The 16,671-nt window shown below is 54.4% G+C and overlaps 3 protein-coding genes across 5 annotated transcripts; 1 reads left to right on the forward strand and 2 right to left on the reverse strand.

The window, feature by feature from the left end:
- Nucleotides 1–1,639: 1,639 nt before the first annotated feature.
- LOC118726366 (PSMC3 interacting protein) lies at nucleotides 1,640–5,861 on the forward strand. The gene is made up of 8 exons (XM_036451052.2): nucleotides 1,640–2,114; nucleotides 2,204–2,304; nucleotides 2,452–2,541; nucleotides 4,134–4,245; nucleotides 4,668–4,813; nucleotides 4,919–4,972; nucleotides 5,071–5,130; nucleotides 5,206–5,861. Exons 1-8 carry the CDS (start codon nucleotides 2,081–2,083, stop codon nucleotides 5,260–5,262), a joined length of 654 nt encoding a protein of 217 aa, XP_036306945.1. The 5' UTR covers nucleotides 1,640–2,080; the 3' UTR covers nucleotides 5,263–5,861.
- On the reverse strand, nucleotides 5,795–10,810 carry MLX (MAX dimerization protein MLX). Of its 2 annotated transcripts, XM_036451056.2 has the most exons (8): nucleotides 10,477–10,808; nucleotides 9,763–9,799; nucleotides 9,206–9,295; nucleotides 8,832–8,938; nucleotides 8,479–8,578; nucleotides 8,185–8,284; nucleotides 7,253–7,454; nucleotides 5,795–6,557 (listed from the first exon to the last, which is right to left on the reverse strand). In XM_036451056.2, exons 1-8 carry the CDS (start codon nucleotides 10,765–10,767, stop codon nucleotides 6,501–6,503), a joined length of 984 nt encoding a protein of 327 aa, XP_036306949.1. In that variant the 5' UTR covers nucleotides 10,768–10,808; the 3' UTR covers nucleotides 5,795–6,500. The 2 variants fall into 2 exon arrangements, with proteins under 2 accessions (XP_036306949.1, XP_036306950.1); XM_036451057.2 differs by lacking the exon at nucleotides 9,206–9,295 and having other exon boundaries at nucleotides 10,477–10,810.
- Nucleotides 10,811–11,261: 451 nt separating this feature from the next.
- On the reverse strand, nucleotides 11,262–15,520 carry COASY (Coenzyme A synthase). 2 transcript variants are annotated; one of them, XM_036451053.2, is made up of 10 exons: nucleotides 15,376–15,520; nucleotides 14,287–14,988; nucleotides 13,313–13,527; nucleotides 12,935–13,066; nucleotides 12,615–12,804; nucleotides 12,466–12,530; nucleotides 12,252–12,336; nucleotides 11,980–12,077; nucleotides 11,750–11,896; nucleotides 11,262–11,654 (listed from the first exon to the last, which is right to left on the reverse strand). In XM_036451053.2, the coding sequence occupies exons 2-10, from the start codon at nucleotides 14,975–14,977 to the stop codon at nucleotides 11,598–11,600; spliced, it is 1,680 nt and encodes a 559-aa protein (XP_036306946.1). In that variant the 5' UTR covers nucleotides 14,978–14,988; nucleotides 15,376–15,520; the 3' UTR covers nucleotides 11,262–11,597. The 2 variants fall into 2 exon arrangements, with proteins under 2 accessions (XP_036306946.1, XP_036306948.1); XM_036451055.2 differs by lacking the exon at nucleotides 15,376–15,520 and adding an exon at nucleotides 15,111–15,368.
- Between the last annotated feature and the right edge of the window lie 1,151 nt (nucleotides 15,521–16,671).

The following is a 16,671-nucleotide window of genomic DNA, read 5'->3' on the forward strand; positions in this document are numbered from 1 at the left end:
GGGGATGTGCTCGCAACCAAGGTACATGCCCTTGACCGGAATCGAACCCGGGACCTTTCAGTCCACAGACCAACGCTCTACCACTGAGCCAAACCAGTTTCGGCAAAAAAACTGATTAGTTCTAAACCTGTCAGCTTACACCCTCTCTCTGCTTCTCCAGAGCTCAAGCCAAACTCTCCCATCCTCTTTCCCTCTGCATCAACCCTTTGCTGATCCTCAGGGACCACTCCCCCAACACCTCGCACCTGGGAGAGGCATGCTGGACAGAGCCCATTGTCATGTGCTGCAGGTGGGAGTGTGCTAACACGTGTGCTCTTGGTTGGTGAAAGGTAGAGGCCAGGATGCGGAAATCATTACCAGTGAGAAGGGAGAACTGGATGCCTGTTTGTGTGAATGTTAGGGGTAACGGCATTTCTCCACTTGGGGTTCTCAGATATTTTGGGCACCTTATCTCCTCTCAGAGCCCAGATGTCTTATAGGTGATCTCTGGTGTGGAAAGAAATGGGAGGTGTGGGAAGGGAGTGGGATTTTGTGTGTTTGCATGAGTGTGTGTAGCTCCAGGCTTGGGAGTTAGCAAGGAGGGAAGGAAGGAGAGCAAAATCTTTGGAAGGTGTTTCTTGTACCTGGGGATCCTGCTCTGAATCTCCTTAGTCCTCCACTGTGAATTGGGGTGGGGTAGGGGCAGGAGGGGTGCTGGGGAATAAATCTTCTATGAGAACAATATTTAAGAGACTAATGAATAGTGTCCTACCCTTGATGGGCCTCTTGTTAATCTGGTGTGTGATTAGAGGGGCGAGAGCCTCAGACGAGGAAGTCCAGGTGTGAGGAACCCATTTGCCTATTGGGCTTCCTCTGTGATGGTCAGAAAATCACATGGTGTGAGGCCACGGTCCCCTCCCCAGGAGAGCCCAGGCATGAGCTCTGACACTCCTGATCACCATCTAGCCTGCAGTTCCATCATTTTTAATTCTTTTTTGATTTTTAATCCTCACCTGAAGATGCTTTTACTGATTTCAGAGAGAGGGAAAGAAAAACATCAATGTATGAGAGAAACATTGGTTGCCTCCTGTACAGGCTCCCACCAGACATCAAACCCGCAATCTATGTGCCCTGATTGGAACAGAACCAGCAACCTTTCGGTGCCCAGTGACGCTCCAACCAACTGAGCCACACTGGCCCGGCCATCCAATCCTTGATATTTCTCCCTAAACGTGTGACGTCAAGTGTATTTCAAAGGCTAATGAGAGTTTAGGTAACGGAAGGCTTTAAAAAGTAACACCACGTCCCCCATCTGGATTGAGCTGCAGGGACAGCTGCTCTTTTGGCCTTCACCTGACCTCAGAAACTAGAAATACTTATTTTTAAGCTTTGTCCTGTTAGCCACTGTGGGCAGGAGTGGAAAGTACCTGCCAGGTGTTGCCATAAAATTGACTCGGCCAACAGGAAACTCTTCCAAAAGCTTTTCGGTTGAATAGCCCCCTCGCAGCCCTCCCTGTCTTTCCTTGGCGTTCAAACCACAGCAGGAACTGAGCGCCCCCTATATGCGGGGCTCGGTAACCAGCAAACAAAGGTCACTTCCTAAGTCTACGATCGCCCTTCTGCAAGTAGCCTTGGTTCCTACTCTACAAATGGTAAGCCTAACGGCAGAGGGCCTCGGGCCGTGGGACAGGACGTGGCCCTGACCGTAACGGCGCAGTGACCTTGAGCGAGCCCATGGCCCAGTGGGAGTTGACCCTGAGGATTCCCGCTGGAACCTTCGGCTCTGCTCACCCGCCGTGGGGGCTGGGTCACAAACAAGGCGTGGTTTACTGCGGCTTCCGTCCCGAGGGGGAGTGAGAGGAGATGGGGAGCGTGTGCCCCCGCCGCCTCCGCGGAGACCCCCAGGCCGGGGCGGCGCGGCGGCGGCCCAGCTCCGGGCAGACATTGCCTAGGGGGCCCGGAAGGGCCGCTCCGCTCCTCGCGAGAAGGCGTCCTCTTCTGCCAATCACCGCACGAGGCCCGCCCCTCCCGCCGCCGGAAGAAGCCGTTGCCCGGAGCAACTGTAACGTCCGGCTTTCGGAGTTTGGCGGCGGGAAAGGCCATGAGTAAAGGCAGGGCTGAAGCGGCGGCTGGGGGTACGCGGGCCTCGGGAGCCGGGGAGACCCGAGGGGAGCGGGTCAGGGGTCGGCTGAGTGACCCTCCCCTGTGTTTGCTCCCCCCGCAGCCCCCGGGATCCTCCTGAAGTACCTGCAGGAGCAGAACCGGCCCTACAGCGCCCAGGATGTGTTTGGGAACCTGCAGCGGGAGCACGGGCTGGGCAAAGCGGTGAGGACCCTCCCGGGATTCCCCCCTGGGCGCCCCTCACGCCGGCCTGGGGTCCTGCCGCCTGGGCGCTGCCATTCTAGCCCTGGGCTTCCTAAGGCCGGCCGCCCGGCCCGAAGCCACTCATTGCTCCGCTCTCGCCTCTGCCAGGCCGTGGTGAAGGCGCTGGAGCAGCTGGCCCAACAAGGCAAGATCAAAGAGAAGATGTACGGCAAGCAGAAGATTTATTTCGCGGACCAGGTGAGGGAAGTCCCCGCAAATTGCCGCTCCCCCCCCCTCATCCCCCGCGCCCGCCCCGTGCAAGCCTAATTTAGAGGAATCAGCCTGAAGTATGAACTCTCTTTGGGAGAATTGAGGCAATCCATGAAACTCAGCTGTCTTACGCCATTAAAAGGGCCCCATCCATCCTTTAAAACCTTGCTATGATCCAAACTTCATAAAATATGATAGATGACAGAAAATCCAAGATCCATTTATGCTTGGAAGTTCTTACTCCCAATCATCTAGATTAGACCCACCTTCTTTATTTTCCTTCTGTCTCCACCTGCCTTCCTAAACACATTAATTTTGTATCTCCAGCCCAGACCTCCAAATGGATGTCTTTCAGAATCATTATGGCTACAGTAGGATGCGACAGCTCTCCCCTACTGGCTTTTTTTTTTTTCTTTTCTTGATTTCAGGGAAGAAGGCAGAGAGAGAGAAAAAAACAAAACCCAAAAGATCAATGATGAGAATCATTGATTGGCTGGCTGCCTTCTGCATGCCCCCTTCTGAGGATCGAGTCTGCAACTTGGGCATGTGCCCTTGACCGGAATCGAACCTGTGACCTTTCAGTCGCAGGCTGAGGCTTTATCCACTGAGCCATATCAGCTAGGGCACATTCTTCTTTCGTAATGGAATCAGTCTTCCCCCAAGCCAGAGAGGAGGGGCTCATTCTTAACCTCCCTTATCTCACGTGGCTCTCAGCCATCAAGTCCAGCTGATTTCCCCTTCCTGAATCCACTTGCCATCACTGCTCTAGTTCAGATGCTCCTCATCTATTGCAATATCCTAACATCTCCTGGTCTCAAACACTGCAGCCAGAGCTCATGGCCTCTTGAGGTGCTGGCCTCTTGAGGCATACTGTAGTATAATTGTCTTTTCACTTGTCTCCCCACTAAACTGCCCTCAGACAGACCCCGTTTCTCATTTATCTTCCTTTACTTAGCACCCCACAGGTTTCATTGTTACTACTCTGTTGAAGGTCCCCTAAGGAAGATGAAAGTTTTTTTTGTTTTTTCTGTAAAGGGCCAGACAGTTGTTATGCTCTGCAGGCCAGGTGGCCTCTTGCCACAGCTACTCAGCTGTCGACTACTCAGTGTAGAGCAAAAGCATCATCCATAGGCAATAGTGAGTGGCTGATGGGGACCCAGCAGCGCCAATGCCCACAAGCCGGGTCTTTATTTTATAGCCGATGCCACGAGGCAATGTAAGGGCCTGGTCAGGATGCTTACAACATTCTCGTGGGTCTTGATCCTACTCCATTACATGCACCTGATGAAGCTTTGTTTGCTTGCAGCCTGTATTACTTAGGCATGTGGGGCCACGTGCTCAGACACAGGTTGAAGCTCACACCTACAGCTGTTGGCCATCATTGTGCGGGGAGGGCTCTGCCCTCCAAGCTGGGACTTGCACGTGGCCACGAGAGGGCTGTGCCCTCTCATCGGTCCAAGGCTTGAACCTGTGCAAACACTGTAGCCGCGCCCCAAGGTTCTTAAGTGTGTGTGAATGTTGCCAGTGAGACGTGAGTTCCCATCCTGTGTGACACACCAGGCCACCTTTGTCTTTGGCAGGACCAGTTTGACACGGTGAATGATGCTGACCTCCAAAGCTTGGATGCCAAAATCGTCACCCTCACTGCCAAGGTGCAGAGCTTGCAGCAGAGCTGCCGCCAAATGGAAGCTGGTAGGAATGGGCTGCTCAGGAGGGTGCCCCTAGCCAGATCAGGGTCTGTCCAGAGGTCAGGAATTCCTCAGGAAATGGGTGTTGACTGCATTCTCACTGCGGCGAGGATCCCTTTGCTGGGCTGCCATAGCATTTCCATGAAGAGAAATGCAGGACAGCTAAAGGCTTTTGAAATACAAATGGGCAGGGCACGCATCTGCTTTCCCTACTATGATTCTCAGTAAACTGTCCCCACACTTCCCTTTATTGCTGCTGCTCTAACTGGCTACAGCTCCCTGGACATTTCTAGAATAAGGGGCCCATCCTGGACCCTGGGTATAAAACCCAGAGCAAGTGGAGGCCTGGCCTACCACCTCGGAGTACCCACTGGAAGAGCACCCTCCGTGGGGACAGCAAGTGATCTCGTGGAGATGTGGTTTCAGAGCTGAAGGAGTTGTCCAGTGCCCTGACCACACCGGAGATGCAGAAAGAGATCCAGGAGTTAAAGAAGGAATGTGCTGGCTACACAGAGAGACTGAAGAACATCAAAGCAGCCACCAACCACGTGACCCCGGAAGAGAAAGAACAGGTGAGCTGGGAGGGAGGGCAGCCTGTGCAGAGAAGCCAGCACAAGAGTTGACCCTGTGGCTGCCCTGCCGTGGGGCTAAGGGCTTAGACCTGTTCCCCTGCTTAGGTGTACAGAGAGAAGCAGAAGTACTGCAAGGAGTGGAGGAAGCGCAAGAGGATGGTAAGTGCGGAATTCCAAGGCAGGCCCTGGAAAGTAGCCCCCCCAGAAACTGCTGCCCCGTCAGGGATCCACCAAGGGGGGCTTTTGTTTCTTGCCAGGCAACAGAGCTGTGTGATGCGATCCTTGAAGGATACCCTAAGAGTAAGAAGCAGTTCTTTGTAAGTGGCTCTCTTTCTCTCCCTGCTCCCCTGGGGTTCCACCCAGAGGTCACTCACTGCCTCATTGCCCCGCAGGAGGAGGTTGGGATAGAGACCGATGAAGATTACAATGTCAAGCTGCCAGACCCCTGAGCGCCGCTGTGGTAGGACTGTTAGGGGTCAGGGCCCAGACTGGCTGCCAGCTTTTTATTGTTACTGATCTCAACCCTGGAGCGGGCAGTTGGGAGAGGGGCATAAACCAGAGGATTAGAGCAGGAGGGGGAGGAGGAGTGCTGGTCACCCACAGTGGGTGGGTACACTCATTACATGGCCTAGAATGTAATTTCAAGTGCTTGCGCTTAACACTTAGACTTGGAACAAAACTAAAGCATTTGGCAATATTTATTGTAATATAATTAGATATAAAAATATTTAATTTCCTCTGGATAATCAAACCCCCCCGATATTAAATCTGGGGAAGGGAGAGGTTGGGGAACTTAGATAGAGGCTATTATACACAGCATTCAAGGAGTCCAGGGCTGCACCCTCGACTCTCTTGGCTTCCATATACCTCAGCCTTCACCACCTCTGTCCTGGGAGAAATGTCGGCAGCACGTGAGAGATGGCAGAGCCCCAGACACACCTCACAGAAAGCTGCGGTGGTTTGAGGCCCAGCTAATTTTTAAAAATTGTAACTTTAGCAAAACTGTTTTGTTGGTATTTATAAAAATAAAAACTTTTGTCACATTTGACTCTGCTGTGCAGCGCCAATGACTGAGGGGTCAGAGGCAGGAGTAGGTGGGAGGCTGCTTCCCTCTGCTGCCGAGCAGGGAGGAGGCAATGGGGTAAGCGGCAGGAGCAGGACCCGGGCAGCCGAGCCTGAGCCGGCCAGAAAGCCGTGGCTCTACCTTAGGCCGACAGGCAGCTCTAGCCTGGACATGAGCCACCTCTCACCCTTCGTAGCTGTGGAAGTTACAGAATGCCTTGTGGCATTTTCTCCTGCTTTCCTCCTGAGCAACTACTGCCAAAATGGCCAAATGTGGACCAGTCACCCAACATACCGAAACAGGCAAACAGTAGTTTCTAAGTATATGTAGATCATGTGCTGAAATCTGAGGCTTCAGAAAGGGGGGGTGTCCAGAGCAGACCCCCATTCTGAGGACTTTTATGGAGGGAACCTTATATTACAAGGTTCGTCGAGCTCTATAGTCAATATAATAAATTAATGAGAAGCTTTCACAAACACCCCAGTCCCCTGAGGACGAGGGGCCTGGGAATGAAACATGAGAGAGAGCCCAGCTGACTGGTGCACGGTGTCGCAGTCCAATCTCACAAGCCAGTGGTTGTGACCAAGTAGGAGACTGGAGACCTCCCGCTGGCTGTTCTGCAGGTCAGTAAAGCTGGTTCTTCAGTTGGTGCAGGACGCCAATCACGATCTCCCGTAGGGTCTGAGGGCAGCAGAGCAAGAGAGATGATGCCCAGGTGAGGGCAGAGCGTCTGGGACACCTGACCAGGTGTGCTCGTGGGGAAAAGAAAGCCCCTGGGAACACCGATGTCTGCAGTTCACTCTGCAATGCCCCCAATGTGACAGCTATGTGATAATACGGAAAATGTTAATAAAATCTGGGTGACGTATGAATATTCAATGTAAATTCTCTTGATGTTTCAAGTGTCTCATAATAAAAAAGCAAGAATGTGAGAAACAAGCTTAAGCTCCAGCAAAAGCAACTAGGCCTCAAAAGCAAAAGACTCAGTTTAATACCATTAACACACCACACCATTACAAATAGTAAACTCCAGGAAAAGCTACCTTAGTAGGGCTGGGGTTGGGGCTAGAAATCTTTCCAAAAACCCCACGTAATTCTGCTTCAAGAGATAGAACTTACATGCTGGGCAGCCGAGTGACCAAGGTGACAACATGGAGTAAACCAAGGCAGAGCTTGGCCTTACAAGCATAAGTGCTCAGATCATATTTGATCAATGACACTCTAACAACTTTAGAAAGCAAAGAAGGGGGAACGTACTGAAAGTTGCAGAAACACCCTGAAGAAACCGAAAATATAGCTGCTTTTCGAAAATGGCTTGGGTCACTTTGCCTAAAGGTGGGAGAAGACCCAGGCCCTGTGACCGCTGCTGCCCATACCTGAGGCTTACAGTGCTCCTCAATCCAGCTGAAGACACAGGCCGACAGCTCCTGGAAGCTGGCCATGGAGATGGAAGCATTGAAGGACTGGAACAGCGAGTCCATGATGCCTTGAAACACACTGAACTTGACCTGGTCAGAAACCTGATCTTCCCCCTCGTGGGGGTTGTCCTGGTGTGCCTTCACAATCTGCTCGTAGTTCCTAAAAGCAAACAGCCAGGGCTAAGGTGCTACAGCAGCTCCACCAGGCCAGGAGTAATAGGGTGACCCCAATACCTCCCCCATCTAAGAAGATTCCTAGAGAGCTTTGGGGATGTATTCATAGGCTAGATACTGCTTTTATGTTAAAAACAGACCTGCACTGAGTAGCCATATTATTATGATCTCTGAATTAATCTACCTCTCAGTGTCTATTTTATATCAGGCAAACTCATTAGTCAACAGAGCCAAATATTAACAGTACAACGGATTGAAATTTCTTTTGAGAGCCCAATTTTTAAAACTTAAACTATATAGGTAGGTACATCATTATAAATTAGGATACTCCTAAGCTGGCCTTTGCTAAAAACTCAAGGGGCCAAAGAGCCTCATGTGGTTCGCAAGTCGCTGTTTGCAGATCACTGTCCTATATAATAAAAGGCCAATATACAAATTGTCCCCTTGACCAGGAGTTTGACCAGCAGGCAGGCCGGCCAACCGCCCATGTCCCTTCTCGCTGGCTGGACTCCACCCATGCACGAATTCACACACACACACATTGAGTGGCCAGATTACGATGCGTTCAGAGATCATAATAATCTGGCACCTCTAAGTGGCCACCGGAGGGAGTGAGAATATTATCTGATGCGGCCTTTGAACAAAGATAAGAGTGTGAACTGAAGTTGGCCCCAGTCCCCTCAGAAGCCCTGGTTCCCACAGTTGGGCACCCTTACACTTTCATGATCTTTAGGGCCATGACATCCTTGCGTAGTGTGGACACCTCCTCCTCCTGCTTTTTCTTCTCCTTGTGCAAAAACTGGATGTAGTCAATAGCTGGGGGTGGAGGTGGAAAGAGGTGGTGGGCACAGAGGAAATCTCAGCCAGAGGACAAGGCTGATCTTGTTTCCCTTTTCCCCATTCCCCAAGTCGCCCGTTACAACCACCCAGAGGGCCAGGCCACAGTGGGTATGAGGTGAGCCTGCCCAGAGCCCCTTTGCTCCAGCCCTCCAGGGCCCTCCCTGCCTTACTCTTCTGCAGGACCATGGCTTTGCTGAGCTTCTGGGAGCCAACGGAGAAGTCCTGCTGCTGGCAGGTGGGGACGATGGTCTGGAGGTCGTCATAACCTCTCTGTGGAGAGCGCAAGGGAAAACGGATTCCTTAACTCCGAGGGGCTAAGACACACTGGCACAACATTTTCCTTCCAGGGCACTAAGTCCCGTACTCACAACCTGAAAGGGGTAAGGGGCTGGAAGGAGGGAGTGTTCCCGTACAGGAACTAGATTAGCTGCCTGCAGGTCGCTTGGGCCTGTCTAATGGGGTCAGGGCACAATGAATCTGAAATGCAGGACCTCCCTGTGCTGGCCGAGGCCTCCCCAATCACCTTGATAGCATCCCTCCTCTTCTGCTCAGCTTGTGTGTGTGCTCGCCGGCGCCGGTCCTTGTAGGACTCCTTGTAGGACTCCTGGTGGTAATCACTGTCCTCGTCATCTGCACTCAGAATTGGGGGCAGAGAGAGGTCATTGAGGCCCAGTGAGACCCAGCGAATCCATCTTTGCTTAACTGGGAAAAAGAACGTAGTGCCCAGGTAGCAGATGGACACGGGAACTTAATATTCTGGATGAGATAAAAGATGGGGAGACCCTGTGCCTAGCACTAGGGCTCTAGCACCCCACATGGATGGCTGGAGCGTCCTGAGAGAGATACTAAAATGGTGGCGTATCTGAGCCCTGCAACGTGGGGGATGTGGCTGCCTACCTGTGTTGGGGACGGAAGAGGCACTGGTAGAACCGATGCTATTAGCTCTGGACACTACGCTCCCCTTGCGGGAGCTTTCTATAAGAAGCCCTGGAAAAGAAAGGCCCCAATCACTAAGGGGTAAGGTGGGGGGTGAGGGGAACACTGCTAGGCCCTCAGACACCTGTGGGCACAATGGCTCCCTGATCCTTAAATGCTGACCTCTCCCCTTAAACCAAAAGCTAGCCATTCTGGGCCAGCCACGCTGTGATGCTCCTGTCCCCGGGGTCTGAACTGCTCCACTGGCTGCAATGGTACCGCTGGCTCACAAAGTAACACCTGGGCCCGATGAGGGGGAGAGACCAGCAGTCACTATTCCTATCACTTCCCTGTTCCAGAGCAGAGGGAACTAGGATCGCCCTCCCATGCCTCCTGCCCTTGTCCTCCCGCTCCTCCCTCACTGTTTCAGGCTCAGAGACAGCGGACTGTGGTCAGCGGTGGCTGCCAAGGCCAAGCGAATCTACAGGGCTGAAGTGGGAGTGTCACTCCGGAGCTGAAGCCGGTGGGGAGGCACTCACCGGGGTCCAGGCTGTTGTCGCTGTAGGCATACTCCACCTGCGGCACCCAGCAAGGGAGGAAAGCTCATCAGACCTCCGTCCCCGGAGGAAGCCTCTTCCATTCACTCTGCGCATCCAATCGTAGGCACTCAGGCAGGTGCGCGGGCAACGGAAGGACCCGCACGCACGTGAGCAGGCAATTGAAGGACCGACACACACGTGAGCAGGCAATTGAAGGACCGACACACACGTGAGCAGGCAATTGAAGGACCGACACACACGTGAGCAGGCAATTGAAGGACCGACACACACGTGAGCAGGCAATTGAAGGACCGACACACACGTGAGCAGGCAATTGAAGGACCGACACACACGTGAGCAGGCAATTGAAGGAAGGACGGACGGACACAAACGGGCGCGCAAGAAACGGAAGGATTTCCCCGAGAGCCAAGACTGGCTAAGTCGTGGGGTCCCCGCCCCTCGGCGTGACCCCGCCTGCCCAACACCTCCTCCCAACCCCACAGCCTCAAACCCGTCCCCGCACACTCCGCACACACGCCTGTCACCTCCCGCCTTAGCACGCGTGGGGGTGGGCTGTCTTCTCTGGACCCCGGCCCGGAGGGCGGAAGCAGGGCTACTCTGGGCACCGGAGTGATGCCCTCATCTTCTGGACTCCCTTCGTGCACGCGCCCGCCCCGCCCTCCCCTCCACGGCGTGCTCGCCCGCGGGGCTTGCCTTGACCCAGGGGTCCTCCAGAGAAGCGCCGGGTTCCGTCATCTCCGACCCACCGCACCGGAAACCAGCCTGCGGGAGGCCAGTCGCCCGGAAAAGCGAGCATGCCCACGTGACCCAAACCAGCCAATCCGCGGCCAAGGAGAAAGGGGCGGGGCGAGGGTGCCGTGCGTGCGCAGCCAGGGAACGCCAGCCCGCGGAGTGGGCTGAGCTGGCTGTTGGGCTGATACAGGTTGCTTTGGGGAGGTCACCCTGTTGGTCTCCCTCCCTTGGGGCAGGCGGCTGGGAGCACATTCTGTGAAATGGGGTCCCTTCCAAAGGCTGTTCCAGTAATGTCTGCAGACAGCTGTGCACACACAGGCATACTGCCAGGCCCAGGAGTCCCTGGCCCACCAGTTAGTCCAGCCACCTCGTCCAACTCCACCAGGCTGTGGGCTTTGTGATGGCAGAGGCCCGCCTGGCGTGTTGAAGAATGCTCCTCCAACATCAACCCTAGGATCCAGCTGGGTACTTGTGGAATCAATACTTCCAAAGAGCCTATTGGCCAAGTTATGTTACTTCACAGATAAGGAAACTGAGGAACCTAGAAAGTTTGTAACTTGTCCAAATGCACACAGCTACTCAGTGACAGGGCCAAGGCTGGCTTCAGTCTGGTTAGCTCCAAAGGCCATGCTCTTAGCCACTGTACTCCTGGCTTCCAGCTCAGGCCTGAGTCCTGCCCCTGTGGCTCAAGGATCCCAAAGTTACCTAGAGGCATTGGAGCAGGAAGCAGACACCATACAGACAGCACCTGGAAACATCAACCTTTAATTCTGTTACAAGTTTCATTGTTTGCCCTTCCCCCCCTTTCTCCCCTACTAGCCTTAGGTGTCAGACACCTGTAGGCAAGAATGGGGCTGGAATGCCAGAGGGGCCTGTTGCCCCATGGGCCACATCCTCAGTGTTGGTCAAACACCTGCAAGTTGGATAGGCTTCCTTTGTCCACCAGGCCCTGCCCCACCCAGCTTAGCTCAGAGCCCTCTAGGCCAAAGCTAGGGTGAGCATGGAAGCCACCATCCCTCCTCACCACTGGATGATCTCCTGTCAGCTCCAGAGGCCAATCTGGCCCCACAGAAAACTCATTATCAGAATGGCTGGATGGCATCTATGCGCTTCTGCAGGAGGGCCCAGGCTTTCTCCACCTTTGGGCAACCAGAATGTTGTGAGGAAAAGACAGTCAGGTGGGCATTCACTGTAGAGTCCCTCCCAACAACCCAGCTTTTCCCTGGGCATCAACCTGGAGCTGGGTGACATGCGGCTCCCATAAGGTGCTTAGCACCACGTGGCTCTGGTCCACAAGCTGCTGTCCACTCATCTGGCTCTGAAGCCGGCTTTGAGCTGCAGCCTCACTCAGGCCATCCCTCTCCATAATTCGTCGTACAGCCTAGGTACAGACATGACATTTGTCAGCCAACTGGCTCCAAGTAGTCTGCAGTGGAGATGGGGTGGCAGGTGGGCTCCAGATACCTCAGTCTCAGGGATGACAATGGTCCACACCTCATGCACCATGCTCTGCCAGCCGGCTTCAAGAAGCACGGCAGCTTCAATCACGCACACCCGCTTTCCTGTAGGGAGACTCCAGTCACGACCAGCAGTACCCTGTCACTTGCTACAGTCAGACAGTCAACAAAACATGGTCCCCCGAGAATGTGGGCGGTCTAGCTTGGAGTAGGAAACTCCCGGGGAAAGGATCTGCTTCACTGTGCCCCTCAGCCGCTCCCAGCATCCCTCTGACTCACCCGCAGCCACAGCCCTATCCATCTCCTCTCGGGCCAGCTTTGCGATAACCGGCCACATAATGTCCGTGAGCTTCTTCAGGTGCTTCTGAGAAGCAGGGTAGAGGGAGTGGGCAGTGGTTACTCTCCTTGAAGATGGACCAGTCCAGAGAAGTACATTGGGTCCCAACCCCTGGGTCTACTGCAGCTGAGGACCTTTGGAGAGGCGTGTATTTACCTTGTTTCCAAAAACCCGGCTGCTCAGGACCTTCCTGTTGATAAAGCCATCTTTGTGGAGAATATCTAGATGACAGAGACAGAGGATTGGGCAAAGAGACCAGGCCACCTCCTCACTTCAGGCCTCCCCCAGCCCTCGGCAGTCACTACCTGTTCCAAAGGCTTGCACCACGGGCTGGTAGGCAGGACCAGCCGGCGTGTAGGCCCGATGGCCCAGTTGGTCACAATCGATGACATACGCTCCCAGGCCCTTTAGCCGCTGAGCTACTGCGCTCTTCCCAGAGCCACTTATGCCTGTCAGCCCGATCACGTAGAGACCAGCAGGGAGCCCTGACCTCACCTGGGGGTAGATAAAAGGAACCCCAGTTACAAGGGTCCTCAGGCTCATGTTTGGGTTGAATCCTTCCGTCTCCACCTTCTAGCATTTCCAGCCTATCCAAGAAGGTGGGAGGAAGGAAAGACATGCTTACATGTGGAGGCCGAAGCAGGTTTCCCAGCATTCGCTGGCGGGAGCTGGAGGAGCTGATTTTGTCCTCTTCATTCTCCCTGTGGCCTGGGTCATGCAATAGCTGGATCTGGTACAAGGTAAGCTCCTTCAGGTCCTGAAGTAAAGGAGGAGGGGTGAGGAGAGGAAAAGAGGGGCAAACACTGACACCAACTTGCCCCCTTACCCTCCCCTACTTACTCCAGAGGTAGAGCTTGTCCCAGAAGACAACCTGGGAACCAGTTCCTCCTTGCCTCTTTTTACCACCTTGGGCCCTCTCTTCCCTCCTCTGGGGTGATGGTACTTTCCATAGCACCCTCCCCTCCCTGAACCCCTCCCTCTGCCAATCTCCCTCACAGGTTACCTTCTCATGGCGGAAGCGGTTGACAGCCATCCCCCCACGATAGGTCTCCTCGCTGACCACCAGGAACTCCAGGGAGGGGTCAGAGCCAGCAGGCCCATAGGGGTCCAGCAGGGGGACGATATCAAAAGCCAAGGAGGGCTTGATGTCCACCAGGAACTCACTCAGATGTTCCACACGCTCAGCGTAGGATTGGAGCAGCTCGGGGAGTAACTTGCCTGAGGAAGGAGCCCAGAACAGTGAGATCTTTCTATTGGGGAGGAAGAGTATGGGCCAGTTTGGGGAAAAGTGTCCCTAAGCATCGTGTCTCCAGAGGTGGGTGGCAGGAAGAAGGGCTAAACTCGGACGTGGTCTGTGATGGGAAAACTATGAGAGGCAAGCACAACAGTCAGTGCTGGGGCTGGCATGTGTCCAGAGAACTAGCAGTGCCAGTGGGCATCAGAACCAGACAAAGGCATTCAAGGATTTGTTAAAAATGCAGACTCCTTGGTTCCATGTTTTGGGGGACTCTGAATGAGTGGTGATCAGACTACACATTGAGAAGGCTGCTTTTATTCGTTTAACAAAGTTTCCTTAGCACTAACTGAGTGCCCGGCACTGTGTGTAACATTTGGGAGGGGTAGAAAGTAACGGATGGCCCTACCCTCTCTCAACCTTGGCACTGGCACATTACAAGGACTTTTGGGGCCCTGGCCGGTTTGGCTCAGTGGATAGAGCATCGGCTTGCAAAATGAAAGGCCCCAGGTTCAACTCTGGTCAAGGGCACATGCCCAGATTGTGGGCTCGATCCCCAGTGCAGGACTTGCAGGAGGCAGCCAATCCATGAATCTCTCTCATCATGGGTGTTTCTCTCTCTCTCTCTCCCTCTTCCTTCCTCTCTGAAATCAAACAAACAAATATATATATATATATTGTTTGTTTTGTTTTTGCATTTTGGGGGTCCTCCACCACCCTATTCCAGTATTTTCCCCACTCACCCTTCAAAAGGTCTTTGTCTGCTACTCCCACCACAAGCTGCTCCTGGGCCACGATGCAGGAGACACTGAGCAGCACCTTGTGGGCATTGTGCAGGCGGTCAAACGTGCCACCCACAGCCCCGCGGTGGTAGCCACGCACCGGCTGCTTTGGAGATCTGGCCACAGGGGAGGATGGCCTGATGGTGGAGGGTAAGGTGAACCCCACAGGCAGTTCTGCAGACTCATAATCGGGGTACAGCAGCACCGAAGTAAGTGTTGGACAACAACTGTAACAGCTGGTGGCATACCGCTCTAGCTGTTGCTTAACCGGATTGTACTGGCTTCCATCCAGGGTCTGGAAGTCGGTCAGCACCACCTCCGGCGGGTGGGCCAGGTTCTGAACGGAGCTGGCCAGGGAAGGGAGAAAGGCGCTCTTGCTTTGGATATTGGTTAGCAGAATTCTGATGTCCAGGTGCGGGTGCACGTTGGCGCCGGCATAGAAGTACGAGATGAAATCCAGAACCTCAAATGTGGCCTGCACGGGGGTGGACAGGGGCTGAGCTGGGCCCTCCAGGCTCATGCCCGGCTGCAGGTGTACATAGAGCGTGTCGTTCACGAACTGGGCCGCAGAGGTCAGGATAGGGGCCAGGCGAGGGGCCAGGGCGGCCAGCGGCGTCGTCAGCACCAGGAGGCCCGACCGGAATAAAGTCATGCTGCCCAGGCCTGCAGACAGTCAGGGAGACCAGTAGAGGGTGACTGAGGGGAATGTGCCTGAGGCCGGTGTCTGTACGGGACCTTGGACCCAAGACTGGGGACAGAGAGGGTCTGTGCCACCCGAGAGGAGCCCGGGGGAGGGGACGGGGCCTGCAAACCGCGCCTCGGGGCTGTGTGTGTTCTAAGCCTCGGTCTCCTCATCTCTCAGACCGGGAGGTGAGCTCGCTGAACTGAACCAAAATCCTGGGAGAGGAGACTAGACATGAGCCCCTGAGTCATAGCGGTGGGGACACCCGGGAATTCTGGGCCCTCCTGCTGAGCTGTACCAGGGTCTTCAAGGAATCAAAGGAGGGGGCTAACGGCAGGCGCTCAGGCTCGGTTCGGTCTCCTACTTACTGATACCACCGGGGTTTGGTTCCACTGGCACCACTGAAGCGTTCCCGGGATGCAACCCGGAAGCACTTAGCTAAGAACTGCGACTCTGAGCTACGGCATCCGGGAAAGGCCAAAAGTCTCCACGTCTGTCCGGAGCGGGATTCTCGCGAGACTTCCCATGGGGAGGGGCGGGGCCGAGATCTGAGGCGCCGAGGGACTGTGTGATGGAGCTTTGAGAAAGCAATGTGTGGTGGAGACCATCGGGTGGCTGAAGCTCGTTAAAGCTCCAGACAGACCTAGGATGCTGGTGGGTGGATGCAGAGGTCGACTTGTCCTGTGTCTGCCCCGGACAAGCCTTGTAAGCTTTCTCCTTGCTTATTAAACCTGCCACCTAACCGCCCCGCTGTACACCTGAAACTGATACAAAATAATATGGAGTGTAAATTGCAATTGAAAAACAAAATTAAAAAACAAAACCCTGCTTCCTAGGAAGCTGGCGTGGCCTCCCTCCTTCTTCACCCTCTCAGATGCCACCTGGGAACGCCCCAGGAACGCCCCAGGTTGGCAAGCCACCTAGGAGACCGAGGAAATGGGCCTTGGGAAAGAGGCATCCGCTGGGGACACTCAGGTGGGCCATTGACCTCCGCTAGGGGAAGGGTGGTCAATCCGGTAGATGCTTGTGAGCCGTCACGTGACACTCCAAAGGCCAGCAGGTCTGATGTGCTTGTTTGGGGAACTGTGCACGGTGCCCTGCAGCCAAGGAGGGGGCCCAATGGCTGCTGCAGTGGGCTGGCCTCCACTGTGAGCACTTTGGCCACCCATGTCCAACTGGAGGCTGGAGCTTGAATTAGACAGTTGGAAGAAGACTGAGGTTAGAAAGCACGTGCAGTGGTTCACAGCTCTGCTCGCTTCGGGCGGGTAGACGGGTGGCAGAGCAGGATAATAGGCTGGATACTGTGGCATGCTGCTTTGCAGAGCTAGGAGGGCACAAGCTGCCTCGGATGAAGGCCTGAGTGAACGGGATGCTAAGGGGTGGTATCCCTGGGAAAGTGAGGGGAGGGAGGGAGGATACTGTGGTGATTAACCGTGAAATGGGCAGAGCGCCCCATGCCATCCAACCCCTGGTACAAAGAAAAGTGAAAACGCAGCGATGGTAACCCCAGCTGGTGGGCAGTTCCCACCTCAAGAAAATTTCCTGATGAGAGAATATACTCTCAATGAGCTTACTGATATAGTTGCTAAGTTCCAGCAAAAAGGCAGGGAAGGTATCTGGGCGTCGCTAGGGCAGCTGTGGGATGGGAGGAAGCAATAGCATTC

The sequence above is a fragment of the Pipistrellus kuhlii genome, unplaced genomic scaffold, assembly GCF_014108245.1.
Source record: "Pipistrellus kuhlii isolate mPipKuh1 unplaced genomic scaffold, mPipKuh1.p scaffold_m20_p_22, whole genome shotgun sequence".
In the NCBI taxonomy this organism is placed as follows: Eukaryota; Metazoa; Chordata; class Mammalia; order Chiroptera; family Vespertilionidae; genus Pipistrellus; species Pipistrellus kuhlii.

Coding starts and splice junctions, on each gene's coding strand:
- LOC118726366 (XM_036451052.2), top strand. CDS start 2,081: ATGAGTAAAGGCAGGGCTGAAGCGGCGGCTGGGG. Junction 2,115..2,203: donor GGCTGAAGCGGCGGCTGGGG/GTACGCGGGCCT, acceptor CTCCCCCCGCAG/CCCCCGGGATCCTCCTGAAG. Junction 4,973..5,070: donor GGAGGAAGCGCAAGAGGATG/GTAAGTGCGGAA, acceptor GTTTCTTGCCAG/GCAACAGAGCTGTGTGATGC.
- MLX (XM_036451056.2), bottom strand. CDS start 10,767: ATGTGCTCCCAGCCGCCTGCCCCAAGGGAGGGAGACCAACAGGGTGAC. Junction 8,579..8,831: donor AGAGGAGGGATGCTATCAAG/GTGATTGGGGAG, acceptor CGCTCTCCACAG/AGAGGTTATGACGACCTCCA. Junction 7,455..8,184: donor GCCCTAAAGATCATGAAAGT/GTAAGGGTGCCC, acceptor GTTTGCTTTTAG/GAACTACGAGCAGATTGTGA.
- COASY (XM_036451055.2), bottom strand. CDS start 15,180: ATGAGGAGACCGAGGCTTAGAACACACACAGCCCCGAGGCGCGGTTTG. Junction 12,337..12,465: donor GCCGGGTTTTTGGAAACAAG/GTAAATACACGC, acceptor CCTGCTTCTCAG/AAGCACCTGAAGAAGCTCAC. Junction 12,078..12,251: donor GGATAGGGCTGTGGCTGCGG/GTGAGTCAGAGG, acceptor GTCTCCCTACAG/GAAAGCGGGTGTGCGTGATT.